General features: G+C 38.1%; 1 protein-coding gene across 2 annotated transcripts in view; it reads right to left on the bottom strand.

Moving 5' to 3' along the window:
- Positions 1–5,226: 5,226 nt before the first annotated feature.
- The window catches only part of tspan15 (tetraspanin 15), a 32,628-nt gene continuing 27,806 nt past the window's right edge, over positions 5,227–10,048 (bottom strand). Inside the window, exons 6-8 of one of the 2 annotated variants that reach the window (XM_020589927.1) lie at positions 8,944–8,994; positions 8,444–8,560; positions 5,227–6,151 (exon numbers count right to left, since the gene is read on the bottom strand). In XM_020589927.1, the coding sequence (XP_020445583.1) occupies positions 5,984–6,151; positions 8,444–8,560; positions 8,944–8,994 (336 nt within the window). In that variant the 3' untranslated portion in view covers positions 5,227–5,983. The other variant, XM_020589928.1, reaches the window with a different exon arrangement.

The following is a 10,048-nucleotide window of genomic DNA, read 5'->3' as shown; positions in this document are numbered from 1 at the left end:
CAGCAGGCAGAGCAGGAGTTAGTTCAAGAAAGAAATACAGAAAAACAACAACAACTGTGGACCCTCCCCACAGCTTCTCTAATGAGTAAAAGAGCTGAAGGAGTCGGCTTAACAAGGGTAAAGTAATATGACCCAGATAACACCTGTGCATGAACATGGTGCTTTTAGTGACATGTCTGACAACATGGAGTAAACTCCTTCACTCAGTTCAACTGAAATTTCAAATAATTTGTTTTTCATTTTAAAACTCCAACTGGTTCAACCCTCACTAACATAATGTATTGATTATTGGACAAGCTGATCAAACATCTGTTTTCAGTGTATAGCATCAGTAAAACTTTGTCCTGATTTAAAATGGTTTACAGCTCCACTAATGGCACTTAGTTTTGCCTTCTAAATTTTACTTTTCATTATTACAAGTATCTAGAATATAATGCTAATATGTTCAATATAGTCAGATTTCTTTTCCTTAAACATTATTGGTCTTTATCTTCGGTCCACTTATTTATTTTGTTCTTAAAAAGACATTTTAAAACAAAAATGAGCTTTAAGTAATCTTAATATAATGACTATTTAAGAATTTAATTGACTAATATAACTACATTAGTCAATTAAACTCTTCTTACAATAAGAACATCTGCATGCAAACGTGTGTGTATAGGACTGCTTTGGTTAAATGTAACCTCTAAAATACAAAAGGAAAATCATCACCTGTGCTCTATAGCAGTATCTGAATTGTTTCACATCTGACCAAAATAAGTATGTGCTGTATATCATATACTATTTATTATGATTACCACTGTACACCCCACAATCTTGGACATCTGAAAGGTCATCTCCAAGCAGTAGTGATCACTGAAATTCATGAAACTAGTCTGAAAAACGTTATATAGCACTTTACAACAGCATCTGGTTGACCAACGTGCTGCACACAGTAAACAGAAAGCAGCTAATTAAAAACAATAAAACAAATTAAACAATAAACTACAAATCAGAGCCAACAACAATAAATAGAATCCATTAAAAATTTAATGCTTTAGTAAATATAAATGTCTTAAGAAGAGATTTAAACACAGCCACATCTAATATTTAAAGGCAAATCACTCCAAAGTTTTAGGGCCACGATGGCAAAAGCCCTATTGCTACATCGTTTGTGAAGGCATCTTGGAACCTCTAGAAAATACAAAAACAAAATTCTAAGAGATCTAATTGGGATGTGCCATAAGATCGCTGAGGTACCAGGGTCCCTTCAATTCTGATGGCAACTAGGAACCAGTGAAAGGAAGCCAGTACAGGTGAGATATGCTCACATTTACATGAATTTATCAAGAAACAAGCAGCGGCATTTTAAACTAAATGGATACATGAAAGAAGTGATTTACTGACTTGAGAATAGAGTGAATTACAGTAGTCAAGCCTAGAACTAATAAAAGCACAAACTGCAATTTCAAAATCATTAAATGTGAGAGAAAAGTCCTCACTTTACAGCATCAATCTGCTTATCAAACCTTAAATCACTGTCAAACAACACCCCAAGATTTCTCACCACGATACAGGTCCAAGGTCAATGACCGAAGCAGCCACTGAAAAGGGGCGTCCCAGCACTACACATTCTGTTGTGTCCTCACTGAGGTGTAGAAAGTTTAGTGCCAGCCAAGCTCTAATGTAATCAAGACAGTCAAACAACGGCTGGAGGGAAAACCCTTTCTTAGGCTTTAAAGAACATCAATCTCACTGGCATAACAGTGGGGAAAAAAACAACATATTTCTCTAGAATCCACCCCAGCAGAAGCATACAGTATATAATAAAAACAGAAGTGGAACAAGAACTCGGGGGGCACCACAAGCCAGTGGAGCTGAATAAGAAGAACAGGCACCAATACTGACTGTAAAAGTTCTATAAGATAAATATGATTAAAACCAGTTGAGGACAGTATGTCATTGAGGAAGACGAGATACAGTAAGAGGATTTGATGGTCCACTGTATCAAAAGCAGCTGATAGGTCAAGGAGTACTATTAACACAGTGCCCAGCATCCCTAGCCACCAGATTGGCAGATTTTTATGCTGTGCTTTGGTTTAAACAAGATAAAAATTTTTCATTAATTCCATTATCATTAAGATACAACTGGAGTTGACTAAGAACAATCTTTTCTAAAACTTTTGACACAATTTAGACACTGGCCTAAAAAAAATGAGGGGTCAATATTAGGTTTACCTGCTTAAACATTTCAGGAACAATCCCATTTTCAAGGCTTTGGTTAGTGGGAGCTTGTCCCAACAACCCCAGAGGTATCCTTAAATAATTTAGCTGGCAATGATACAGGCTCAAACTGGTCAAAGATGGCAGGACACATACTGTATGAACAATAGATGGATCGGAAGCAACATCACTAGTACACTGCCTAATATGAACAATCTTATAGGTGAAAAATTGGAGGAAGGCTTTATAAATTCCTACTGAGACTTCACAGAGTTGGCCGTGCTAAATAGCACCTGAGGTTTATGTTATTAGCAGTAACACTAGTGAGATAATTAGATGTAGCACTTTTAACAACATTCTGATAATTTGAAAGCTAGTCCCTGAAGTAACCAAAAGAAACACAAAGATGATCTTTTTTCCATTTCCTCTTGATGACATCGATGCCTGAAGGCACAAGTCAAGTCATTCAGCCAAGGCTCAGTTTTAACTTCACAAGATTTCTGTTTAAGAGGAGCAAGAGTCCAAAACGTCCGTGGAAGTTGACTCAAACAGCGAAACATATGTCAGCACTGAGTCACCCAACAAATACAACCCCATCTTTCTGAATAATTCAGAGAACATTCCTGTTGTCGATTGAGTGATTGCACATCTAAAAGCAGCAGCTGATTTGGTTTAAAGATATTTGCAGAACTTATTTTAAAATGCCAGCTGCCAGGGTCTGCTCTATTTTCCCCCTACATTGTATTCATACTTGGGCCTTTCCCATATTAAATTACACACACTTGCATGAAAAATGTAGACAGAGCTAGTGACTCAGGGTGGAACCCTAGAAAACACAGTGGGATATCAACAATCATTTATTTAACAGCCCCCCAGCCTCCAAATATCCTTTTACTGTAACAGGAAGATCCATTCTTCTGCTCAAAGAGAAACAACTGAGCTCATCAAACAGCATTAAATTGTTTTATTTTCCACCCACGACCAGGCCAAATCCTTTGACATATTTATCTCAGTAAGTGTAGTTTTGTGCAGCCTGACACTGTTGTTACCTTTTAAAGACATATGATACAATTGGGAGGCCACCCACATGGAGTGCACTCAGGAGATGAATACAGAGTACATAGCATTCATAGTGGAGGTGAACTGAGTGTCCTAAACCAACTTAATATATAATTCTGTATCAGTTTATTCCTTTAAGACAACATTGACACTTTAACTTGGATATCAGATTGCAGTATTTATATAAAGGTCCTGACTATAGTCATTGAAGTATTCTTTATGTCATGTAATATTTAGAGGACCTTCCAAGCAGTACATATCGAAGATAACAAGCATGAACATTCTTTGATTATAAATATATTATGCTGATCAGGCTTCAAAAATAATGAGAAAGACTATAAACAATGGTTATATTTCTATCAGAGTTAGGTCAATACAGTTGAAGAAAAATAATGCCAATTCCCTTGATAAGGTGGACTGACCAGTGAGGCAGCTAAATATATGGTGTCTCATTTATTAGGCAAGACAGTCCTTTCAACTCATTACTATTATAAAATGTGTGATTCAGCGAGGCAGATGTATGAAATGACCTGAGTGGAAACAACTGTGTGATCATGAAGGAAAATAGTCATTTGTGCAGTTACTGTATATTGAAGCTGACTTGTTTCCTGTTTACTGACAGGGATAGAGAAACATCAAAAAGCCTGAAGGTTTAAATACCCCCTTAAGGTAAGATGTATAGCACATATAAAACATAATCCACTCGAATGTATGCCAATAATTTTTACTTTCAACCCACCAGCTAATAAACTCATAAGTAAGTCAAACCACTTTCATAATCAAGGCCAAACAGAAAAGAGCCTATCAGGTTGAAGGACAATCTGACACTTTAGTAACTTTCAAACCAAGTGTACCTTTTTGTACCCACCAGACCATGAGCTGCATTATGCAGTAAATTCAGTCTGTGCCCAGAAATACTGATAAACAATTCCTGATAATGTCTTTTTGAGTTCAAACCATGTAAACCTCCGTAAGTCCTGTTTTGCCCTGTAGCAACTAAAAACAACCAACTTTAAATGCTTCCAAACATGTTTTAGCAGTAATAAGTGAGAAGAACATACAAAATAGTGCTATCATTAAGAAGGTAGTGTGAAGAGAAATGAAGGAGGAAAAACAAACCAAACTCAGTTCAGTAGTAGCACATTAACAATTTATTGTTTGCCCACATTATGACAAGTGTATATCTGCAATACCTGCACTGGATTATACTGTATAGTACAAGATGTTTAAGGCAATCTAGAGTACATCTTGGCAATCTTATTTTAATGTTTGTATGCAACCCTGTGCCCTAGAAATCAGACTACTACTTCATTTGACCAAACCTGTTTTGAGGCAAATGTAGCTGCTGCCTTTATCATGTTCAATGGTAACATTTTTCTAGTGTAGTAAGACAAGTAACTTGTTGGGAGGTGATCTGGATGGACAAGGGGTTGGTGTTTGATCCCAAAGAGCTGCCTGCGAGTAGAATCTTGGGGGAAGCAAAGTCTGATTCCTTGTAGATGTACATGTCCCCTAATCTGACCACAAGCAGATATCTCCGCCTATACCCGAGCCTAGAGAGCTAATATTTACCATGTACAAAGTGCAGAACTTGAGTAAATACTGAGTTCTCTGAGTGATCAGGTGTAGGCCACAAAAACACTTTGGTTACAGTTGGGAGAAAATCAGAGGTTTCAGTTAAATGTTACTAAAGTAAACATAATAGGTTTTGTAACTTGAATTATGTTCTGGAGGGGAATTTTGTGACTTAACAGATTTGTTCCTTAAAAACATTTCTTCATGTTAGTAAAAATCTACTTCAGGTGGAACTGCATGTTTCACAAAATTACAAGATCTGCAGTTGCAAATTAGTAGTAAAATAATTCCTAGGAGACAGGGCTGCTGTACTTAAAAACCCTGAGATATCATCATGCTACAGTTACATCAGTGCATTAGCTTTCTTTTCTTTTTTTTTTTTTTTTTTTTAATCAACTCACAACAAATAATGTGTTGTAATTTCCTGTTAGACCAGCAAGTTAACTTGAGATGAGCAGAAAATGTATTTGGAGTAAAAAAAAAAAAAAAAAGGTAAACCTAAATTGTGGTGCGTTCAGGTGCCAGAAACAATAACTACAGTATCTTGCACTGCAGTTTGGCAACAATAGTAGCTGTAAGACAGGAGCTTCATCCCTGGTTTATAGAGGAAATGGGTAATAGATTATTTGGTAACAGAAAACGGTGAACACAGGTATGAAAGTAATTTAGTGCTGTAGACTGTGTGTGGGATACAACTGAGACTAAACTTATGTTATAATGCCACAAGTATGAGTGGTTTGATTGGGTTCTGTGTTTATCCCTGAGACTTTGAGGCACAACGCAGCTAAAAGCAAATCCCTAATGAGCTCTTATTTAACATGCACGCATCAGTAAGTTGTATGTGAATGCTGTAATCAATAATTAATAATACAGAACGGCCTGAAAAATGTTCTTGGATATATACAGTAAAGTAAAACTGAAAAAGAACAATTTAATATCAGTCTTAAAATCGGTTTACTCAACAATTCCTCAACCCCTTAAAAATAAACAAACAAAAAAAAAACATTAAGATCTTATTTTTCTCCACACTGGAGTAAAGTAGTGAACCTGCAGTCCTGTAGACCCCCACAGCAGGGGCTGCATCGACTGGGGTGATTTAACAAGCTGAGAGTGTTGGCTGGAGGTCATTTGCTGCTTTCTGTCTCCATCAGTCGATCTCTGGCATACACTTAAACCACTTGGTCACGCGGCCATGCCCCTTGAGTTCCCTTTCCTCTGCTTCTGAGTCCAGGAGCCCGTCCATGTAGTTACCATACTCACTGATGGCATCTTCAACACGAGTGATATACAGCCAGCTGATTAGCACGCCAAAGAACTAGAGAGACAGAGAGAGAAGCTAAGTGTAGGAAGGAAGGCAAGGGAGGCTATCATGGGTGCTTCTCATTTGCCTTGAATGTTTCCCTCACTTGTGTCTTAGTCATGAAGGATGTGAGGAAGATATGAAATGAAAGACGACTCACGGAGACATCATTTTAGAGAAATGAAACGTCCTTTCCTCTGAACCGTGATCTGAATCGACAGCAATTTCTGACGACAATGGTACAGCTGAATGAACTGTCACTCTGCAGGTGCTGAAGGGTGCACAGTTATTACTGCCAGCACGGCAGCAGGACAGAAGTTAACGCGAAAATACCTCTGCATATCGTTGCTTCCTGAAGCACCCCTACATTTATTAAAAACATGTATTTTGTACTGATATTGAGGAAAGAGCCAAACCACAGTCTGTACTGCTCAGGCACATTAAGTCAACAACATTTCATTATTTATTAATTATTTGCAATTGCATTTTTTGCTGCTTTGTTTGTAAACTGATCAAGTTATGAGATGGAAGTCTCAGAATTTGTTGAAATAATATAGTAACATGTTATAGGGAAGGTGGAAATTGTGTAAACATGTTAAGATCTATCTGACACGGGGTTTGTCAACCTCATCAAAACAGTTTTTTTAAATGGTGTTTATGCTAAAAGATGAGACAACTCTTTGATGATACAGGTAAAAATGACTGACAATGAAAAGAAAAATCCTTCTGGTGAAAAATGAAATTTGTTGGTCTGGTAAGCGACTCTGGCAAAGGATGGTCGAGTGAATCCACTCCTCAGAACAGAAATAGGGGAATTGAGAAGTCCTTCAAGATGACAGACCAGGTCAATTTTTTAGGTCAGCTGTGCTGTGAAGCAATAAGCAAAGTGTCATGAAAAGGGCAAATGAGAAGCTTCCCATCTTCATGCCTGGATGACTAGCTGAAGCCCAGCACCATCTGCATTCAATCATTCACAACTGCCAGTGTATGTCTCTGTGTGTGAGACTGGATTTCAATGTATCCTGAATTGAAATGACATGCAAGAAGGCAAAAATGATAAAGCAATGAAAAATAGCCCGTGTCCGTCATGCCTACATCCTCCAATGACTCTGGTTAGAAAAATGGATATAAAGGGAAAATGACACATATGTAAATACATAATGTGAGAAAATGTGGGTTTACAGGTGTCACAGTATCGTTTGTTTGTTTTTTCAAAGTCTGACAATTTCAGAAATCTTTTGGCTAAAATGTTCATTTTAAACTCGGCCTGTTCAGCCTAAACACACATCAAATGTAAATGACATGGAGCAGCATGCAGTACATTTGTTAAAACTGCACTGCTTATTTTGTCAGTGCTGATGGCGTTGTCACATGTGCCTGAAGTGAAGCAATTTGCATTTTTTCCCACTTAGTCATCTGAAGTTGCTTGAATTAGACAGGCTGTTGAATATGGATAATTTTTTAAAATATGCTTCCGTTACTCACACATGTGGAAACTCAAGTTGCACCTGTTAAAGCCCTGCCATCTGTGAGAGCTTGGGCAAACACTGTAACAAGTACAAAAGTTTTTCTATGAAAGTCACAGGCACAAACAAAACACCTCTATTCTTTGAATATCACAGAAAGTCCATATAGGTTTATACAAGTTAAATCTACAGAACACACTGTGCACGAATATATTTGTTGGACAAGTAGACTTATAGTTGACTGAGTTGTGGGGACATAAATCCACTTACACAATCACACTGTGGGGTGTATACAAGCCCCCACTATGTAAATCAGATTTAAAACTTTGTTTTAAGATTAGGGCAAGGATTAGTCTTAAAGGAGTAAATAATAATAGTAATAATCAGATCTTCTTACTTGACAGTGCAAACATCGAAATGTGCCTTCTGTCCATGTCTAAGTGAAAACTAAATATGGCACAAAAAATTTATTTTTATCATCACCTATCCATAAGAATGGAAGAATATTTAGCTAAAACCTGAAGCACTTAAGTCCACACACCATGGACAGTAAAAGTAAAATTAACTTCGTTTTCAGTCTCACCAAATCACTGAACAGTCTTTCCTCTTGCCCATTTCTGCAGCTAATGGGAGTCGTCTTTGACTTTTCATTTAGTTCTACTCCACATACAGTACAGACCTACACTGTTGTAGTTTTCCATCGGACAGTACGTTTGTGTTTTAGGCTTGATCTAAACACCAACCGGCCACAATCCTTACACATAACCCACTAAACGCACTAAATATCATGAATATTACCCTGCCTTAAATAACATAAGTTTGTGTTTAGTTGTGCATGTACCTGAGGCAGTAGGATCCCTAGCAGCAGTCCAGCCATAATCCTGTAGTTGTCCATCAGCCAGATGAAGAAAGCATCAGTGCAGCCTCTGATATAGATGGTATCGAGCAAGCTCAAACGCTGTGTGACCCACAAACAAAAACAATATCTGAGAACACAACAATCGATCACTTTACTTGAGCAGTGAGGTATCAAACACCAGCAGCACCTCAGACATGAAAAGCGATGTATCAAGATGTCTGCTTAAGTTTTTACCTACATTCCCAAATTGTATACAGTTCCATATATAAAGTCTAACTACAGAAAATAACATATTTTAAAATGTTTATTTCATGTTCACTTGACAAAATAATTGAAAATGATAACATCGGCCTGATCTTCATTCAGTGATCACACTGCAAGGGCGACTTTGCTCAGCTGTCAGAGAAACACCACACTACAAATACACTACACTAATACCCGTCTGATTTTTATGCTCTGGTTTTATGCTATAGAGGTCTTACCTCTTTATCCAGCACCTGGTACCCACACATAGTGTTGGCCACCTCTTTAGGCTGGAGGGGAGAGAAGCAGAGAGACCGAAATAAAGTTAACAGTTAGAAATAAAAAGTAATTTGGAGATGGACATAAGTCAGTGAACAGCTTCCAGTATCATGAGGAGTCATCAACACACAGAGGAAAGCCAGCTTTCAATCAAGATTTATCTCCAAAGGTGGAAAATGTACAAGAACCAACGCTAAATACAGAACTGTAAGAAGTTTCTTTACCTCTTCATGAATTACTGTGTTTGCGACAGACTTTGAGTTTGTGATTGAGCTTATTCAAATAAGCCAAGATAAGCTGCCAATCTCCTGTGGCCGTATGGCACAGGTAGAAGAGGAGGGGAGGAGTGAAGTCTTTATAGAAGCTGTTATTTTTCAGACATTTAATGCATTACTATGTGATGGTATAATTAGTAGCACTACTCCATATTTACCCTAGGTAACTGGCTGCATGTTTCATTCATGTTATTGACTCTGCTCTATTTACTTCATTGGGAAACAGGTGGGAACACTTGCCAGGCTTCTGTCTTAGAAGAAATGTGATGCTCAATCAAGTGGAGCTAATTGCTACTTTACAGTATGTTAATATGAACATGCAGGCTTGTAATTAGAAACATGATTACAATGATTATAAAGGCAGCTGTTGCCTGACTTTGGCCAATTGTTGGAGCTGATATTGACGAACTGTTGAGTCACTGATCATGGCCAATGCATGGATGTGAAACCTGAATATAGACAAAGTTATACGAGATAGTCAACACAATGAACCTTTCATCTGAATGATCACACAAATGATCCACAAGACAGACATTGCTTCTATATGCTGTATCTGGATCTATTTTACATTCACAGCAATGGACCCTCACCTATGGTCATGAACTTTGGGTCATGACCGAAAGGGCAAGATCCCGGATACAGGCGGCCGAAATGAGCTTTCTCCGCAGGGGGGCCGGGCGCACCCTTAGAGATGGGGTGAGGAGCTCGGTCCCCCGGGAGGAGCTCAGAGTAGAACCGCTGCTCCTCCACATCGAGAGGAGCCAGCTGAGGTGGCTCGGGCATCTGTTTC

The sequence above is a fragment of the Monopterus albus genome, unplaced genomic scaffold (genome assembly GCF_001952655.1).
Source record: "Monopterus albus unplaced genomic scaffold, M_albus_1.0 scaffold10.1, whole genome shotgun sequence".
Taxonomy (NCBI): Eukaryota; Metazoa; Chordata; class Actinopteri; order Synbranchiformes; family Synbranchidae; genus Monopterus; species Monopterus albus.
This window is presented reverse-complemented; position numbering and strand designations above follow the sequence as displayed.